Genomic DNA, 20,476 nt, shown 5'->3' on the forward strand with positions numbered 1-20,476 from the left:
TGTGCAGCTGCACGCGCACTTTGGAGTCTTTCAGAGACGGGGAGTGACGAAAGGATGTCATTTTTTTCTCCATTAAGAGCCGCATGTCATCCTATTTAAGATACAGCGAAATCAGATTTTTATTTACATGTAAGTCCTAAATTTAGGCCCATTTTAAAGCACTAATGAGTTCCTCTTATGAGATTTCTTACGTTTGGGGAGCTATCACCACGCAAATAACGCTGCGTGGAACTCACGGTTCATATGCTTTTGGTTAAATAAAAAACTGATTAGATATTAAAATGACTGACTAACTCCCTCATTTCAATCTAAACAATATATCGCTGGCCAAAAGCTTCCGTTTTTATCATGGAAGTGAAATCTTTTAAAATACACATTAATTACAAAATTAAAAGTAATTTAATTATGTTCATTGTTAACATAATAATACTATTATTTTGAGTCAGTAAAACATGTTAAACGTGACAAAATAACGGATGATACATCGAGTACTACTAACCGAATCACAAACCGATATTGTTTCAAAATGGCAAACTATGTTGCGTTTTACCATCAATACGAAAATTCAAGTTGCTCAGGAATCGGAGAACAATTGATACAAACAGCATGTTCATTATTATTATTACAACCACATACGACCAGTAGGCATAATCTTCCGACTATTTTATCCAATACTATAGGAAAGACTGTTCCCAGTGAGGCCTATAGAAATGGAGAAAATTTCCCTTTAAATAATGGTCTACGCCAGAATGTTATGATTTACGGCAGAATATTATGAAAGTGTTAATGGAAAACAAAAAAATGAATAATAACGAACAAGTAAGTTATTTATTCAAAGCTTTCCTTTGGAGGTACGAACTGGAGAAACCATATGAATAGATTTAAGGGAGGATGTGAAATCTGAGGGCAATTTGTGGCCAAGAGTGAAGCTTGGTGATTGCTATCGGTTTTCCACAGAACATGCCGCAGCCTTTCCTATTCTGACTATGTCAGTTAAATGAAAATTCTCGCAGGCCACACAGAATGCATGTCAAAATTTCTTAATGGCGGCCTATTACTTCAATTACGACTCTATTACTACGTTCAGTCACGTGCTAAAAATGGTCACTGTTATTATTATTGTTGTTGTTGTTATTGCTGTTGTTACTACTGCTACTATTTCAAATGAACATATAACTGGATAATAATCTTTTGGTTAACCAAGTTAACGAAGACCTCCAGGGAGCAGTTTTTTTTCAATAGTCCATCTTTACGCGCGAATTCAGCGATAAATTGCCTTGATGCATGCCCTGCTAACAATCAATTCTACAGCTTTTATTGACACGCGTTATTATGTTTCGCTCTTAAGTTCATTGAACACGATCCACGTCGTCAGTCGCATCCAGAGTACACGGAACCCTACCGATACGTTAAAATTCAGGCGCCAGTATGTACGTGTCATCGTTCAGGTGGCGAGCATTCATTCTAAGTTCCCGCGGTCTTGGTCCTTCAGGTTTCTGTAAAAGCGCAGTTAAACCATCAACCCAAAACAAGAGCCCCTTTGAACCTCTCAGTTTTACTGATCTACATTTTAACCCCCTCCCCCCCCAACCAACACCCCTTTCCTTGACGAAATGCAGCCTTTTCTCGCAGCACCTGCCTCTCTTCCAATTATTCCTAAACGCACACAAGTACTCTCTTTGCCATTGAAGGATGAAAATGGGATTTGTTAGATCTAAAAAGGGAGAAAAGAGAGCTTATAGGGACTAAATAAAAATGAAAAGAAACAAGAACTGTGATTGCTGTAGAAATTACAAAGTTAGGGGGCAAAGTGGGCGCGTGGGGGGGACATACAAGATAAAGATCAGATTATGATACGACTATACAATAACTAAAACCTATGAATTTTAAATATACCTGTGAATAAGCAGGACATTTATTTGAGGATTTGGAAATATAAAGGCTTTTTTAGAATAATTTTATAGAGATCTCCAATCGTCTCTGTTTATTAAACATTCCATTGGGCATTTTGTATCGCATAACTTCCTTGCCATTTCTGCAAAAGCACTCCCAGCTTCTAAGTTATTTGTGCACGTCCTATATTGTCATTGTACAGTCATAATTTTATTGTTTTTAAATTTTACACACTATATACAAAGAATTTCGTAATACAAAACAATAAATCAACGTGATCAATATAAAACTAAACTTTGCCATATAGAACGCTAAACACTGTTAAGTGAACACAGTCATATTAAAAGGTAAAGTCCTATTTCACAATGCATTGAGTATACACAGCCACAAACATACAAAAGCTGAATATGCCTTGTATTCATGTTTATGTATATATACACCAGTCAGCTCAATGCACGTTCCCTCTGCGCTGACACAAATAGTAACAGTACTAATGTTTCCAAAACGTTCCTTAAATCTAGAAAACTTTTCAACAAGATTAGAAAATGTTTCAGTATTTAAAGTATCGGGGCTTGTCCGCTGTAACAACTTTTAATATTTTTATGAGTTGATGCAGAATGAATATTATGTATATTATTTTCTGTTATTTACTCTTTGTTTATACTTTAAAACATATTCACCTTTTAAAAATAAATAATTTAAACATACAGATTTTGGACATCAAATTTAAATAACTTAAATTAAATAAACACACGCAAACAAATACATTATGCAACCAATATTCAGAGACACACATCGTGTGTGTTCCTCTGTTTGACTTTCCACAGCAGGCTATTATATGCTTGCTGCGTTTTGACCTTGACAATTGCACAGAAAAAGAATTCATCCTTTTAAAGTACTTTCTAAAACGACATCACGTGTCAAACAGGCTAAATCGAGAATCAAAGATGTTGGCTCTTGTGTGAAGCCTGTTTATCCGTCTTAAATAACGTGTCGATCTGATTTTTCTGAGTTAGGCTACTATAAAGAAATTCGTTCTCTTTGATTAATTACAGTTTTAAACGACTACACTTGTTAAAAGGTCGCGGAAACTGGGAAACAGCAGCTTTTTGAGACGTTTATTTCACTATCGTGTCCTTCTGCTTCTGTTCTGGGTTCAAATAAGACATTCTTCTTGCCGTGTTGCGCAGATGGAGCCTGTTTAGTTTCTGTTACCAGGCTGTACTCGAAGGAGTCTGTCGGTCAGTTGGGAGCTTTGGGAACCTCCTCTGATGACATCTACGACTGGTCGCAACAGGCCAGGACGCAGGGCCGCGATGGGTAGCTGGTCCTCGATACCCTGATTTGGGCAATCCACGGCAGTGAAGTGGGCGGGGCGGATTAAGAGTTTTGCTTTCACATGAGTTGTGGCTGCTGCATAGCTTCCTGGTGTGCGGTGGGGTACCATGAAGTGTAACTAGGAATATAGGCGCCCGGGGTGCCCGTCGACGTCTTTACGGTAGCCGTATTGTTCCAAACCGGCGCGACGGAGGGAGAGCCAGCGGAAAGTCCGCGACCATTGGCCAGTGCGCTCGCGTCAATCGTGCCCCCTCCTTGCTTCATCAGTTTCTTGAACTTTGACCGTTTGTTCTGAAACCAGATCTTTACCTATAAAAATATTGCCCAGTGAGTCAAAAATGTTAATAAACGCGCACCAGGCCAACTACGTTCCAGTTTGGAAAATAAACATACATCCAAACAAATATCTCAAACATTTTAAAATGCTATAAAATAGTTTACCGTAACTAAACACAGCCTAACCACAATCCCTTAAAATATGGAACATAGAACTATTGTTAAGTAAAATGTATTACATTTTATGTAATAAAAGTGACCTTTGTCAGGCCGACATATATGTCATACGTCAGGTTTAAATGGCTCCGAAAGAAACTTGCCTGCGTCTGCGTGAGTCCAAGCGAAGCTGCGAGTTCAGCTCTCTCTGGCAATGCGAGGTATTGTGTTTGCTGAAAGCGTCTGTTCAGAGCCTGCAGCTGCAAACTGGAGTATATCGTCCTGGGTTTTCGGATCTTTTTCCCTTTGCCGTTGAACCGTACCTCTCCGCCTTCCACAACAGTGTTTTTTTCAGTATCTGTCGCTGGGCGTGAAAAGAGCGGTAGAATTCATGAGACATCTCCGCAGACTGTATTGGCAAGCAGCGAATATGAGACCGCAAGTTGTACAAGCTGTAGTTTAGGTATAATTGCCCTTAATTGCATGCATTGTTTATAACATTACGCAATAAATAATTACAGAGATGGTACCAATAATTATCATCTGGGCCGATTCTCCAATCCAGCGCTTGTTGGACGCGCTGGACAAGACACGTCGCCAGTTATAACGCCGTGGATTTAAGAAATTCGGGCATATTAAAAAAACTCTTACCTGTGTCATCTAGCCGTGTCTGCGACAGTGTCGGGTTGCTTTGGTAAGACTGTACTGTACTTAAATATGGACTTGAAGAATGGCTACCGACTGAACTGACGTAAGGGTAACCCAGAGACCGAGGGAAGGATGAAGCTGCGCCGTAGGAACTATCCTGTTGAGAATGACCAGAAGAATGCAAACAGTGCATAGAGTAATGTCCATGAGACATCGACGACGGTGACATTTGTTGACTTGGTGGCCCGAATTCCATAAAAACGGTCTTTCCTGAGACAGGGCTATTAAGACTTTCTGGCATTGTAGTCATTGTCATCTCTTCTGGTTGATCTCTTCTCCTCCTTTTTGTTTTCTTCTATGATCTCAGTGAAGGATGGATCCCAATTTAAGCCGACCTGTTTTTTTCACTCTCCATTCATAAGAAAATGTAGTTTGTCTCTGTGAAAAGTCCACGCATGATGCTGTGGATCCACACAAACTCGCCTCAAAGGTTTGAATCGAGTAATCATGAATATTCATCAAGGATGGCTGCTGATTGGTCCACTCCTTCCAGGAGTGGCTCGGATTGGCTACTCCGGGGTTGAGTCCAGAGGACCTGGGAAACTCAAGAAAAACAGCAAAGCTGAGAACCAATACAGAGATTTCAGAAGTCGGCAGAGAAACAGAGTGAAGATATATTATGGGGAGGGGGGAGGGGGGGGGGGTACAGAGAGAATAAGTGTTATTTGAAATCACTTTTAAAATGGTTTTGTGTGAAGACAATATATTTTTGACATTTAAGTTATATACTTCAATTACTGGATTTTTTTCGGTGGCTGTCGGCCAGCGGTCCTACTCGTAATCACACTGTCTACTCTTGTGAACAGTTCCGTTCATTATATATTGCAGTTTTAATGGAAAGATATTTTGTTGTTTAAATAAAAGTAAATATTAAAGTTAATAGCTACGCAAAATGGCCTTATTAAAAAGCTCTAAGGACATTTATTATTTTTTTTTGTTTGCATAAATTGCTTACTTTAAGACATTATGATGATTTCAAATTATAATTATTAATAATTTTTCAATAACACTGCAAGCATTAATGGCATGATCAGACATTCAGTGAATTTAATTATTTTGAAAATAAATCAAAATTGACACCAGATTTTGCGAATTACTTTAAATTATATAGCACAAACGTAAGAAAGTAATTCAGTTTCAGAAAAATTAAAATAAATGAATTAATGTAAAATTAATTAAAAACAATATGTAATGTATTGATAATAATGTGAGTAATGAGAAAATTATTATTATCCTTAAACATACAGCCAGTGTGGGATTTGGACGATAATAAAAACATCAAATCAAGGTAATAAAGATTTTAATGAAAATGTCGACAAATTTCTAATTGTTAACCGTGGCTTGGTTTGGGAGAGTTCTCACGTGCAGATGTAGGCTATTACTTACCGATTCATTTGATTAAATTCTAGTCTCAAGTGCCCCGATCCAGCTGAAGGCAGCGCCATTAGCATAACACTGATGTTTAATTTTCATACGCATAATTAGCCATATATTTAACACTTCCAGCAGCTTGCTGTCCTCATTCACCTTTAAGTAGCAGAGAGGTCCGGGTTTGAACTGGTGGGTTTTGGCAGATTTGAATGTGTGCGGGACAGTTTTTACTGTCAGAAAACAGTTCAATATCACACGTCAACAGCGCAGAGGAAAGTGACGGCAAAGGATATGCGATATTTCTTAAAGTTGGGCACAAATTAAAATTCAAAACAAATCATAAATCCGCCAGAAACCCCACACTACCATGCTTTGCAAGTGGCGCTAACTGCAAGGAACAAACAATGAACTTCCTCAATAGCGCTCCACAAATCATAATCAAGGCAAAGAGAATTCTGTCTTCTCTATATATGCAATATGAATATTGAAATAATATCCTCACCGAATATTCGTAAGCAGTCACCCTTCCGAACCCACAAGGTTCAGATGTCCTGCCCGTAAAAGTAAGGAATCCGTAATGTTTAAATCATCACTACCCATTAGTTCATAGCCTAAATATAACAAAAATTCATAATAATTAATTATAATATTATACCCGATTTTATAGCATTCGCATGTTATTATGCATATCCAAATACAAACATAAATACACAACCAATACCACACGAAAAAAACTAAAAAATTCAACAACCAGTGGAGACAGTGTTTGGCGTAAAGCTGGTGAATAATATTGCGTAGGATTTTTTTTTAAGCTGTCAGATTACACATAAACGTATGTCTGAAATTCAGATTTAAAAAGTCGAATCGGATTCACCTTTTCAAGATCAACTGAAATGTATTATCTGGTCGAAAGTTATTGTTCCGTTTTGCGTATTTATATTAGTATTTCAATAAGTAAATAGGGAATAATCCTTAATTTACTTTCATTATTATTTCTGAAAGCATCACTTCTGGAAACTCCCATGGACCGATAGGATAGACATGGTGTGTTACTATCTAGATGCATTTTCCTTTCAATAATTTTAAAAAGCATTCGTTCCGATGCCTATTGTGATTATTCAATACAACTAAACAACACGACGAATTATATTCACTTGCCAATAATAAGGCAGAAGTAGGAAAGGCTGACAGTCCATTAAATTTTGACCAGATACAGTACACATAAATCAGGCAGTAAACCCCGCACCATAAATAACATCGCCTCAGTAATTTGCACTACAGACGTCTCGTTACCACAGCAGTTGGTAAAATCCTCGTTGGTAATAGAATTATACCACGGTAATGTCATGATGCCAGCAGACACAGAAATAATGTTATACTAATTGACCTTAATCCCATTTTCTCAATAAAATTGTAAATGCATTTTCCACCAAAAACATTAACGTCACTGTATGACATTTTTAAATAGTTTATGCGGTTTGATGGGAAATTGAATTCATGCGAATTTATTAAATCTTCGATCGATATTGAAAAATGTTACAGTATATGTTTTTGTTTTTTTATGCGATTTCTCGAAAATTAAAAACCGCTGTTATGATACCCTTAATTAACAGTGAACGGCGTTTGACAACATGACTTACAGTATTATGAAATATTTTTAAACTATCACGCTCTTCAAAATTGCTTTTAAAATTCAGCATAATGACCAGCCTGACAATAAACATATGACAAAATACTGGATAAGACACGTAAAAATTACATGACTAAAAAAAAGAGACAATCGAATACAAGACCATACCATTCCTGTTTATTGTCCTTTTGTGATGGCGATGCCGCGCGCGTCCAGTGATTCATTTTACTTCCCCGAATCTGTTTCTTACTTTGCAGTGGAGGCAAAACACACAGAGGCACTCGTCTCTTCGACTGGCTGCTCAAACTCTCCACATGAATCACAAATTAAAGGCAGTTAAATTCCGTCACAGTGATTATCAACCTAATTACATAATTGAACTCAAAGACGCAGAACAAGCAACTTTTCGATGTGTTTATAGAACCCACAGTAAAGGACGACGTGTAATGCCTATTCTGAAATGTACGTGTGACAACAGATTTCAGCATTTGCACGGTTCAATAGAAATACTATCCACAATAAGAAAACGTTACTCTTCACCAACCCCTTTAAACTGACCAATTTCGAGCAATTTAAATCACAAATCATCTTTGAATAAAGGGTGCTTGTTTAAGCGATCCCTTGTCAACTGCAAAAATAATAATAGTAATAAGAGCAATAATTATCATCCTGAGGTTCGGTGAAACTTTTATCACAGGCCCGCAGTGGAAGCGCCATGGTAATACATTGCCATTATTTACAACCTGATTACCGTAACTACAAACTAGGATTCACAGATGGGCGCAAAATTGCCAGGCTGCTAGCTTCCTTTGGGGTTTACAGGCTGACATGTCATATTTCCCCTGTTGTCACTGGGCAAACGATTTTATCATTTAAGAACATAAATAAACATGTGCTATCAATTCCGAGACCAGTTTGGAAACATGCGGCAGAAATTAAAATGAAACCATTTCGGAAAATTCACTGTGATTTAGATGTAAACCAAAGAATGCATGATGTCCGCTCCCGTAAGTGAATACATAGACCGTCGATGATCTTTTAAAATAGTTTATCTTTACCATTATTTAACATGCAATGAAAGCGATTGATATTTTAGGTTATTCTTTTCTGCTGCCGAAAGTTATTTATGATTATTTCTGCTTCACGGCTGCTCCCTCGCATTATGTTATTAAGAACATGAGTTCGACAGAGACACCGTTGAAACTAAGATAAAGTCACGGCAATGAGCCAGTGGGCTGTTTAGAGAGAAGATGCAAGAGGTTTGATGCGCAACTGCTATCCTGAGGTCCCATCTAAGCGAACTGGACAGAGCTTTGACATGATGAATAGTGACTGTGTGTGATGACCAATATAGACCATATAGGACTGTGCACCTATATATACATATATACAAATACAATCACATATATTACTGTATGTGTATTTATGTATATTCATACAAAATATTTATATGTGTGCATGCATTATCGGGGCCCTCCAAGGCTGCATCTTGCTTCTGTACGTCTGCTCAGTATCTGACCTGAAACTGATCAAAATTTTGTAAATTTCAATGTGAACGCACCTTGATTAAACTCTGCCAGTGCGTCCTCACAGCTATGTCTATAAAAGTTACCTAGAAAATAACATTTTAATGACTCATGAGTCTAAATATCAGAACCATCAGTACTTAAAACGTATTATTTAAAGCTTTTTGATCAGCTAAAATACCAATACATTTATTGTGCTTCCCATGGGATAGCCGTAGCCCGAAACACATACACACACAAGTTATATACAAGTTATATGACACAAATTACCCTGATCTTGATGTACTGAGCCATGCTAATTCGGCAGTGAAGCCCCACCTCCCTCGACCCTGGTTCCCCGTCACACAGACACTGAGCAGGACCCCAGTAGAGATCGCTACCTGCACCTGGTTGGCTCCCACAGAGTGCAACTTTCCAACGGGACCTTAAAACCAAAATATGGCTCAGGATGGGAGAAGGGGGGGTGGTGGTGGAGGGGGATGTGAGCTTATTGATGCAGTTCTCTGAGGCGTGTGGTTTTCCCCCTGCTGAAAGACCCCCCAGTTTTCCATATGCACCCCCCCCCCGTACTGCTGAACCACTGAGGATGGCTTCTCAGGGAGACGGTTTGTCTCACACAGGTCGGATGGTTCTCTCTAATCAGGAGCCCTGCGGGCTGATTTATTTAATCACAGTGGGACAGCAGCCAGAGTGGCCAATACCAACTCACAGCTAGGGGTGTGCCTAGCGAGGACCGCCCCTCACATAACACAGCCACCTCTCCCCTGCGCCCCACGTCGTAATGAAATGCTCCACCTTGGTGTCGGCAAGAGAAATGGGGCTAAGGTTGTCCTATAAGATCTTCAGTTATGTTGGCGACCATCAAAACAACATGGCCACCATATTTTCAGAATTTTTAAGGCAGGCAGGCATACGTTCATGCACTCACAAAGGCTGAATGTCACATAATTGCATGTCACACATAATAAAAACATTTTACACACAAACTACCCTCCTATAAAAATAACTGTTTTGTGCCTGTTTATTTGAGATCCATTAAACTGCAATATCAATAGCACTTGAGGAGTAGCTGATTAAAACAAGCAGCACACGTTTAACAAACATTCTCAGATATGCACTCATACGTCATAAACACATACTTTGCTAACAATATTAACTTTTCTCAATAATGCAAGCTTACGCCATCGCCGTGAAAGACCTTAATTTAGACAGTCAAAGGAAATGTCTCACATTGCAAACAATACTTAACATTAGTCACAACGGTGAAAACACAGCTCTGGTTAATTTGTTTTGTAATCAGCACATGTTTCCATGACTCAGGAACGGGGGATGAGATGCTAAATCAGCAAGAGCTAGATGGGAACTCAGCTCTCCCTACAGGCCTGTGCTGCTCTTGGATGGATCATCTGTGCAAAAGCAAATAAACATCAAAACACTGTATTTTTATTAGACTATACAATTTATAACAAGCCATAAATGTAGGTCTAAAGTTATCAGGACTTACGTTCATTTTATGTGGGTAATATTTATTTCCATCTTACCTTTGTGGGACATTCATAATGTTTTCCGTATTAGCTATACAGCCCTGGACTGTGTTTTTTCCTCCATGTTTTTCAGACAGTAAGCGGGGGCTCAGAAGGGGATCGATAGGTGCAGGATCCTTCCCGCATCAGCCTGTGGCACAGAGATGATGTCACGCAGTCAGCGAGACAGATGCGCATGAACCGTCTGTATCGGAGGTCTGCGCGAGAGCCGCAAGCCAAGCCCTAAACACCACGAGCGGAATCTATACTGATAATCAGCCAAGACCACATACCAGCGATCTCTCCACGAACACTGCTGTCTTTATTGAAAAGCTCAAATATTCAGTGAATACACAGATAATGCATGTTAACATTTTCTGCCACTTTGATGAAGGATTATAAAGAGTAACAACAGTAACGGCTACAATAGCGATAATATATTTATTTTTCCTCTATATTAAGTTTTCACGATTCACACAAAGCTTGAAAAATCAATTCAAATGCGTCTCAAAGCGGATGCTGCTAAAGGATTATAGATACCTTACTGACATTTTGGAATATTGTAAATGAAGGAGACACGCTGTGATCGATGCAGAACAGTCACACCTGGAACCGCAGAAAGCCTGTTATCCGGCTGCAGTTTGAGGTGGAAATTAACGTCAATTAAGTGGAAAAAACGTACGAGGCAAATGTGCCCTGTGGCCACAGGAAACAAAGTTTAATTTCTTTAAAAAGAATTTCTTTTTCTTTGGGAAAATTGTCACGTCTTACTTCTGTACCAAGTTCGACATGGTTCTTCCTTGGCCCATTGTTGTACTTGGAGGAGAATGGGAGATGTATGGATGGCTTCTGGATCTGAGAAGGACAGCTGTCTAATCAGTCATGCGTTTCTGCCTTTCAAGGGACCGTAACGTCCAAAACAAGAGTGAGAATAAATACATTAAACACGGAAAATACTGTCATGGCCAATGTTTGCCTTTTACATAATCTGTAATTCACAGTTTTTCTCAGGCAATTGCTTATTTTCATTTAAATTCAAAATCCATAAATATTGCTAGATGTTTAACTTCAAATAGAGCAGCTTATATTTCATTTTCTGTATTGCAAATGACATATATTCAAACAGTTGCTATAATAATGATTTCAAAGGGGAATACTCAAGCCATGTCGAATAGAAGCATACAGTATGCACGCAGTAGCTTGTACATGTTTTCTTTATTTTCTGACAGTTTCTCGCAATGCAGCAGATTTGCATTTCTATGTCGAATAGCGGCTCTGAATTCTTCAGCCAAGGTCTTTGGAAAATCAGTAAAAAGTAATTCGGCCCAGACTTGGTGGGCAAATCGCACCTGCACTATGAAAGGTGCTTCAGCTGGACTGGTTAGTGACCTCCTGCCATCTGGAGGTACCGTGTGACCTTTCTGGGGTGGCCTACAACTGGAAGCCTGTCTTGACTCAAACATGAGATTTCCCACAATTCCTTGACAGATCCAGTGAACTGCTCTTAAGACAAACTAATTACACATGGACCAAAGGAGTTGGATTTGTTGGATTTTAGCTCCAGGCAATTGCCGCAGAGTCTCGTGTGAATGAACGCTGCACATTGAAGTGAAGCATTCCCTCGCTGGCAGCTCACTGGCAGAACATTTTCCTGAAAAACCAGCAAGTGGAGGAAATACGCAAAGGATGCCAAGAAAAACGGGACGTTCGGCCAGGTGAGCAGCAAAAAAGCCGCATTTGCTGATATGGCAGAAATTCACCAGGCTCCTGCAAGATCATCTTAGCATGGACCGGGTTAAGCACACAAAATCCAAGCAGTGATTGAACTGACCCACCATGTTCTAGGATATATTATATAACACAAGTAGGGGTCTGGACGGTTCATGATCCCTCTGGAAAATGATCAGTTGACGGACGGTTTAGGGGTCACTCTTAGGGCGCTGCGCTAAAACGGGCAAATAACCCCAAATAAAGAGGCTGACTGCAGCACAGCGCTTCCACAGCACAGGTATCTGTAAACTCCTTAAGAACTTAATACAAAACAACGGTTTAAATGGAATTTTTTAAAAAAAGAAAAGAAAAGCGTTTAACATATTTGCAAATTGCACAAATCTAAAAAGCTGGTTCAAATAACGTGGATAAACGTCCTGGAGAGTGGGGAAACCCCGGCACAATGTAATAAAAACGAATGAAGTGCCCCTGTTGTTTTCGCAGCCCCCTTTAAAACAATGGCAGCGAACGACCCTCTGTAAATTAATTCCGCGATAAATGGGAAACATGCAAATTTCCCAATTAAGCACTTTGCAGGACCGATGGAGGCAGCTTGCCGCTGAGCTGTCTCACTGCCTTCAGACCGCACCCCCCTCCTTTTTTAAATTTTTTTTACTTTTTTTTGTTAAGAGTTAAGTCACCAACAAAGACAGGAAAGAGGTCAGCACTCAGCCAACACCTGAATACGCTCCCCGTTTTGTGTTCCCCTTGATCCCGCGGTCTGCGCCTATCATTAGTCTTAATGATGGAAAATTGTCATGTTGATACAAGTCTCTCTCTCTCCTCTCACTCTCTCTCTCCCTTTTTTGTATAAGTAGTAGGTGGAAGCTCCATTTATTTCAAAGTTCTTTGTGACTAAAAGCTGCAGCGGACAGTGCATTTGTGGCGGGGAGGAGAAAAAGCCTGGATGCTCTTTCCATAGTTGGGATAATTATTCCCACTGTGACCTTAATGATCCGCGCTGTTCCCGCTGCATCTCATCCACGCGCCGAGCCCTCAGCGGAGCCCCGTGGCAGGGAATATGAAAAACCCCTATAATGAAACCATTTTTTTCCTGATGGAAAAAGGCTACTGGAGCTGCACTTGCAACAAAGACGGCTCAATTATATGAGTAATTGTGATAATTTTCCTCCCATTCATGGGTCTTTCTGAAAGGAAAAAAAACAGAGACCCAAAAAAGGAAATTATTCGAACAATACGCAGTGAAAAACAGTAGAGGAAAAAAGGTGAGATTTAAAAACAGTGCAGGGTTATGAATAAATATGTCAAAACGGGAAAATGTACACAGATCTTTTTTCATGCATCCTTGCATGCACACATATACAGACACGCCAAAGCACAGACATGCAGAAGAGACACCCTGAAATACGCATGCAAGCCGTGCGCTAAACAGACATTCATTTGACCTCCTCCCCCCAAAAAAAACCACAAGCACCCACAAAAAACAGACGCACACCCAAACAAATACACAACATGTAAACACACACGCACTCACTCACAAATATGTGATCAGAGGACAACTGAAATATTGGACCCTGGGCCTGCAGCCGAGTGGAAATTAAACCCCCTTTTCTGCTTCCTATTGACAAATTCATCTCCAGAAACTGTGTCCCAGTTGTTAGCGATCATCTGTTGTTCCATGACAGGAAAAGGATAATTACCTCTCAGAGAGAATCGGAAGGGCTGACATGCCCTTCAGACTTATCCATGAAAGCAGGGGCTGGATGGAGCTCTTGAGGACGGATTTAAAGCATTCACTTCGCCTCACTCCGCACTTTGGGCACCGCAACATGCCGGCAGGCTGCAGCACCTTACGACCCCCGTGCGGATAGCGATCAGAGCACCAGGCCGCCCACAAAACCAGCGTTACACTTTCTGTTTCATTATGCCGCTGGAGAGAGATGCGCTTTGGGGCTCTTTGGGTTTCCCAGTAGGTGTCGGATTCAGATGCTTCCTCCCCGTAGAAAAAGAATGAATTTTCACTTTGCGAGGAGCAACGAGCCTCTAATTTCAGTCTCAGAGGGGAAAAATCAATATGCTGCAGTAATTGCAGACTACCTCTTAGCCTATGAACAAAAAGGTATATTATCATTCTGCATGTGTTCACGTTTTAGGCATTTTTTCATTTTAAATTATACCGCTATACTGGGTTTTAGTTTATTGCAAAGTAAAAATTGATGCGCACATCTCCTAGATACGTTGTATGAAAGAAAAATCTTTTTCTTTTTTTCTTTAAACAAGAACCACTTACGTGATGCTTAAATTTAACCTCGCAACAAGCGCACTGTCAAGACAAGGAGGATGTTATGCCGTGAGCCTGTAAGATAAGTCACTTCATTGTGTGTGTCCAGTGCTTTGCTCTCATGGCACCGCTGAGCCCGATCCGATCCCTGGGTCGGCGCCGTCAGAGGCTGATTAGCGTCTCGTTTAACGTTTGTACCGCCGTCCTTTTGGAAACCGGCAGTGCAGGTTCCACATCCCACCCCCACAGAGCGCCAATTCAGCCTGACAAATCTTAACCGTTGCCACATGTGCGGCTGCTGACCCCTCGGGGGGCTGCAATCTCAAATACGCCCCCTCCCTTCCCTGGCAAGGCGAGCAGCATTATAACCCAGTGACCCCAGTCCGCACATCCAGCGGCAATGGTGGGTACTTGTCACTGACTGTCATCAGTTTAATCCCAAACCCCCAATAATGCCTGTCGCTTTCGACACTGTGTGTGTGTGTGTGTGTGTGTGGCCCAAAAGAGCTGTCAGACACCCAGGTAATACGGAACGCTGGTTCTGACACAGGGCAGCGGGCGGGTGGGTCCTGCACACTCTGCGGCCCTGATGACCGACCCTGCACATTCATCTCTTCAGGTCCTCCTTGGTTAAAGCCAGACAGACATATGACCGCCAAGCTGTCTATCCGCAAGACATGCCATCTTCTCATTATACCTCTGCAAAAAAGAAACAATGGAACATAGCGATCTGCAAGCCCAGTATATAAACAAACAGGCAACTCAGGGGTCCTCTGGTCAGACTGGACCCTGTTCGCAGAAGGTGGTTGGAATGCCAGTGGATTTTAAATAAACAGGTTGTTTTTATCGCTATAACAAAAAAAAAAACATGATTCACCGTGCACATGATCCAGGTTTTGTTTTCTAAATCAAGAGAGCTTGTATTGTGCGGCATCATTGAAACAACTCTGTTACACCTGAATGATCATGACGACATTATTCATTGAAGAGCTCATAATTCTGCTGGAATTTGCTCCTACAAAGAGTCAGTCTCTCAAAGCACTCTCCCCGGCGTCAGCATCGCAGGGTGACAAAAGGAGCCGCGAGAACCGCTAGCGGGCCAACGCATTGACAGTGTCCATGACAACCGTCGCGGATGCCAGTAGCGGGGGGCCAAAGCGACTCATTCTCATTCACAAGAGCCCCGCGGGAGAGTCGGGGTGGGGGGAGGCAACATGGTGCACGACACAGAAAGGTGGTCCCCGGGGCCGTGAGTGTGGCCTCATTCGGCACGGGCCCCCAGACACAGGACTCTCCCCCCCCCATCCAAATCAAATGGAGAAGCAGGACCACAGCTGATAATGGCAACCTGCTGGACAGTACGGGGTGGGGTGGGGGGGTGCATGGGCTTATAGGAAAAATGTCAGAATTTTAAAAATCACTCAGCGAAGAAATGTTTGAAAGGTTTCAACTATTATAATATCTGATTGTCTGATTTATATCAGTATATTTCAAGTTATATATGGAAAGCGCACTTTGAATAAAACAAAATTACAGATTTGTTGCGGTGATGGATGGTGTTACTTTTATTTTCTATTCTTAAATAAACATTCTTAAATCTGCCTGAACATAAATGACACAATGACACATGGAAGGACCAAGAGTTATTTCTAAATATTTTTGGCATTTTTATAAATATTAATTTTGACATAACGAAACACTTAAAAACACTGACAATAAGCAACTTGGGTTTTTAAAATAATCCTCATATGTCAATTTGTGAAGTTCCACACTGGAAAAACGAGACTGCAGCATGATGACCTTCCCCGGGGAAAAGGTCTCTGCCAAGCTGACACTGACTGATCAGGAAGCCCAAGGAGAGCTGGAACGCCCAGCAGGGGCTGGTCTGGGGCGGCTGGCCTGGGGCTGCTGGCCTGGGGCGGCTGGCCTGGGGCGGCTGGCCCAGCTCTAACCCTAACATCACACTCTTCAGCACACAGCTGCGGATCGCAGCAGAATCACGCCTCCGACTTTCGGCCAGCTTAGATCTGGAGCAATTTTACCCATTTAGGAAATGATGTTTTTCTATTTTTACGGTGCAGTTTTACAGGAAAGCAGATTGGATTTCGTGTTTGTCCGCATTTTGCATGTCATTATAGATGCATTATTTGAGGGTTTGATGTGAAGACAGTCTTCCCTTCATTTTCCATCTGCAATACGGTGCATTGAAAGAAAAATGGAAATGTTGCTTTCTTCCTACCCGCATCCTGTTTATTGACTTTTTACAAAGGAAATTTAAAATATTTTTTGATTGAAAATGTGAATCTGGAAGTGATGGTTGTGGAGTTGTTACGTAGGGGGAGCTTACATTTTTGAATGAGATTCAATTCCATTTTTTGGGGAGAATCCATTTCAAAATGGCAAAATCCTCCCCTATAGGTCAGAATACTGACCTCCCAAGAATCTTGTGCAGATCAGATGCCAAGCTGCCGGAGAGCAAATGGGAATTTTAACCTTTACAAAATACATGCCAGGCAAAATATGACAAGTTTTCTGGGATGCCTGGCCACAGAATGACCCCCCGCTTGGCCAATATTTCTTAGCAAGAATTACAAAGCGTTCCTGGCTCCCAGTACTGGACAGGATTCATTCAATTCCAAGGCAAGAATGTTAAAGGGACTCATGATATAGACACAGGTGTCACACTCGTGTTTCTCCACCAGGTATGATCCGGGCTTCCTGTCAGGACCTGATCCATGACGCAAAGACACGACGGCCATTTCACAGGAGGACTGTTCGATCCCATCATGCATTTCACACAGGGCCATTGAAGAAGCAGTAATTGCTTTAATGTGCCCCACCTGCCAGTCACTCACAGAGTACCGGAAAAGAGAGTTCAGCTACATGAAAGTCCATGGGCCACGCTTCTGCAGCTCGTTATTTAAAGACCACTCCATTTGTTCTTTTGGGGCCCCCCAGAAAAGGCGTTAAGGCGACCATAACGTGCCTGGCAGACAGCCCGGCCAGCCCATATTTTACCAAATGGGGGAGTTTCTGTGCGGGGAAAGCGTTGCTGTCTCAATAGAGTGACACAGAGAGGCCGGAGCTGTCGATGAGCCCCCTAATGACAGTGTAGGATAATGACACAGCCCCTCTGGAAAGCAGGAAGGGGAAGATCAATCCAAAGCGAGAGAGGGATGGAGGGGAAATGCACCCCCCACCACACCCCCCGCACCTCTCTACGGCCCCCTTTCTCTCCAATCTCCTGCAGCTGGCCTTCACGTGGTCAGAAGGCCTCCTTGCGTTAAGCCCCCAGCAGATCGATGGCTATTACAGCCCCTCCGCTGGCTGACATTTCGGGGCTGCATTGATCTCAGAACCCAAGGTTCCGGCCCCCAATTCCTGCCTGAGCTGGGGTGGGGGGGGGGGGGGGGGGGGGGAGGCGGAACGAGAATGGAGGGGAGGGGGGGGTGTTAACCATGGAGGGCGTAGCTCTCCAGCTGCACATCGCCACATGAGTAAACAACACGCCCACCAGTGTTTTAAATCTACTGTTTACCTGGAAATGCAAACATGTACAAAGGCTGTATCCTACATACATAAACATACACGTATCAGTGGGAGTGTGTGCGTGTTCCCGAAGGAAACGCGCGGGGAAGTCTGTACCGATAGCATCTTTGCCTGGAAGTGGCCGGCTGGGAGGCGTACGGTCGTCCAAGATGAAACTCTACGGCTCCGATTGGAAGAAAAACTGAAAAAAGGAACAAAAAACATGAAGGCTGGTAGTTTCTGAGAAATGCCGCTTTAGGTAAACATTCAGAGAGGCAGCAAATGACACAGAATTAGTGGCAATTTAAGCTAATTTCTCCTCAACTGTCCGGTGAGACACAGTGTTTTATCTATCATGCTGGAAAAAAAGGCAGCAGCCGTAGCATAAATGCTAAGGTATCGCTGTAGCTTCACCCAGCCCTAAATATTGGGTAAAATGGGGAGCAGACACTTAAATACGCAGCAGAATTGAAAACTAACTGCTGTGCTAGTTTGTATCTTATTTATTTGGACTGGCTTTGCATGATTTCAGAGAAGAATAACAAAAACAAGGATATTTATTTCATTTTCTGAATTCACTGTAGAGTTGTGTAATCATTATGGTTTGTATGATTAAACAACAGAAACCTAGAAATAAAGCAGAATTATAGTAAATAAATATGCGCATGAAATGAGTCACACGGGGACATGGTAAACCCCCCCCCCCCGTAGGTGCTTGGAAGGGTAACGTTTGCTGTTGGTTTCTCGCTTGACGTACAGCACCATCTTAGTCTTAGGCAGTGAGAGAAAATGATGCTTAAATGATCTTCATGTTGGTGTAAAACTATGATGTTCTGTCTGTCCAAGTATGTCAGCTTAGCCATTTCAAACCCTCTGCTAAAGTCAGCCCAGGATTTGCAGAAACCGCCCAACACACCCATGTATTTGTTGATTAGACCCCTACCCCACCTCGTATGGCTGATCAATAGCTCACCGAGTCATTTAACGAATCAAATCAGTAAATTCATTAAGTGAGCTGGTGGTGAAATTTAACAAATGTGTGGAACGGCTGAGGTGCCCCTGAGGAGGCTTGGGAACTGAAGCGGGGTTCATCTCGCCATGCAACTAGATACCAGTGACGTTCTGGAGAACAGAAGAAGTTCTTGTTAGTTCATTGCATTACTGGTAATTTTGTCTTTTTGTGCTTTTTCTCGGCTGCCAAATAAAGTTCACTGTAAAAAAATTTTTGCTCATAAGATTTTTTTTCATGCAGGTCGTTTACACATATATGACGTTTTACAGTTTTACGCTCCAGCGAAATTCTGTTTTATTAATTCCAGCACAGACTTACATACAAAGTGTCCCTCTTAACAATTGGGTGTAATTACTCCCTGCGCCTGTCGAGTGAATCGGGGCGACACAAAGTCCCATGTGTTCTCCAGACCTACCCTCAGATCACTTTATATTAAACAGAGCGGGATCTTCTCATAACTGCAGCGCCGCTGTGGTTCCGCTCTGAAGGCCCTAAATTGTGCCACTGTAATTGTGAGGTGGGATTCCCAGCCGGGCGCAGGCTGCTGGGCTGTGGGGAGGGTGAATAACTATCAGGGATCATGTGACGCACCACACTGTTCACCTGGGGGTGGGGGGGGAGGGGGGGTCCTGGGAAGGGTCCATGTTGCAGGAGAAAGGCCAAGTCAGTCACCTGACCGCGCTGTGATGGACAATAAAGTTTGTACCCCCCATCCAGGCTGAGCTGGTTGTCTGAAGAGCTCCTGCCCACACCAGAGCTCCCTGCCGGGACGGGTGACGCTCCGCCCACTTTGGCTAATCTGAGACCCAGTGCTGAGCCGCCGCACGAGCAGGTAAACGCTCTGACTTCTCAACAATGAGAAGCATGACCGATGTTTGCTAGCAAAGGCATGGAGAGGAGCCTTTACTTATTTCAGACTTTCCAGTGCTCAGTATTACTAAACAATACAGATTTGCAGATCTGTAGATTTGCATTATATTTACCTAAGCACTCCACATAAATCCAGCCAGGTTTCACATTGTAACTGTTTACCTCGAGAACAGCATCGTAACAAATCTGTAGGCAAGAGAGATACAATGTTTACATTTATGTGTGTAAAAAGTCAGCCTGACACAAACACACACCGACATGCGAACAGTCACATAATCGAGCATCATAAACATACATAAATACGGGCATGCAAACATAGCGCTCACCATGCCTCCTAAATGGGAACACAGTAAACTTGCACACGGTAAGCAGCCTGCAAACACTTTTCATCCAGGCACACAGAAGCACACAGTCACACAAACATATGGCACTAACTCCACACACATGCACGTTCGTATTCCTATCTTTGTGGGGACACTCCATTCACTTCTATGGGGAAAACACCAAAGCCTAACAATGACAACCTAAACCAGCACTAACCTTAATCATAAGTAACCAAACAAAATACGAGACTTATGGGTCGTTTAGTTTTTTGATTGCGGTCGGAGGTTTTTGTAAAATTGAGCTCCCCCT

The 20,476-nt window shown here is 42.0% G+C and overlaps 1 protein-coding gene and 1 long non-coding RNA gene across 4 annotated transcripts; both read right to left on the bottom strand.

Annotated features, from left to right (window-relative positions):
- Positions 1-2,081: 2,081 nt before the first annotated feature.
- On the bottom strand, positions 2,082-8,049 carry LOC125710221 (homeobox protein Dlx1a). 3 transcript variants are annotated; one of them, XM_048979746.1, is made up of 4 exons: positions 7,541-8,049; positions 4,315-4,906; positions 3,828-4,027; positions 2,082-3,540 (listed from the first exon to the last, which is right to left on the bottom strand). In XM_048979746.1, exons 2-4 carry the CDS (start codon positions 4,625-4,627, stop codon positions 3,289-3,291), a joined length of 765 nt encoding a protein of 254 aa, XP_048835703.1. In that variant the 5' UTR covers positions 4,628-4,906; positions 7,541-8,049; the 3' UTR covers positions 2,082-3,288. The 3 variants fall into 3 exon arrangements, with proteins under 3 accessions (XP_048835703.1, XP_048835702.1, XP_048835700.1); XM_048979745.1 differs by having other exon boundaries at positions 4,315-4,914; XM_048979743.1 differs by lacking the exon at positions 7,541-8,049 and having other exon boundaries at positions 4,315-7,522.
- A 2,127-nt stretch (positions 8,050-10,176) lies between these two features.
- Positions 10,177-11,307, bottom strand: LOC125710222 (uncharacterized). Its single transcript, XR_007382939.1, has 3 exons — positions 11,193-11,307; positions 10,440-10,572; positions 10,177-10,304 (listed from the first exon to the last, which is right to left on the bottom strand). It is a non-coding gene; the product is annotated as an uncharacterized LOC125710222 (long non-coding RNA).
- Between the last annotated feature and the right edge of the window lie 9,169 nt (positions 11,308-20,476).

Source organism: Brienomyrus brachyistius, chromosome 16 (genome assembly GCF_023856365.1).
Source record: "Brienomyrus brachyistius isolate T26 chromosome 16, BBRACH_0.4, whole genome shotgun sequence".
NCBI lineage: Eukaryota > Metazoa > Chordata > Actinopteri > Osteoglossiformes > Mormyridae > Brienomyrus > Brienomyrus brachyistius.

Coding starts and splice junctions, on each gene's coding strand:
- LOC125710221 (XM_048979746.1), bottom strand. CDS start 4,627: ATGACAATGACTACAATGCCAGAAAGTCTTAATAGCCCTGTCTCAGGA. Junction 4,028..4,314: donor GACACGGCTAGATGACACAG/GTAAGAGTTTTT, acceptor TTTCACGCCCAG/CGACAGATACTGAAAAAAAC. Junction 3,541..3,827: donor TTGGACTCACGCAGACGCAG/GCAAGTTTCTTT, acceptor ATATTTTTATAG/GTAAAGATCTGGTTTCAGAA.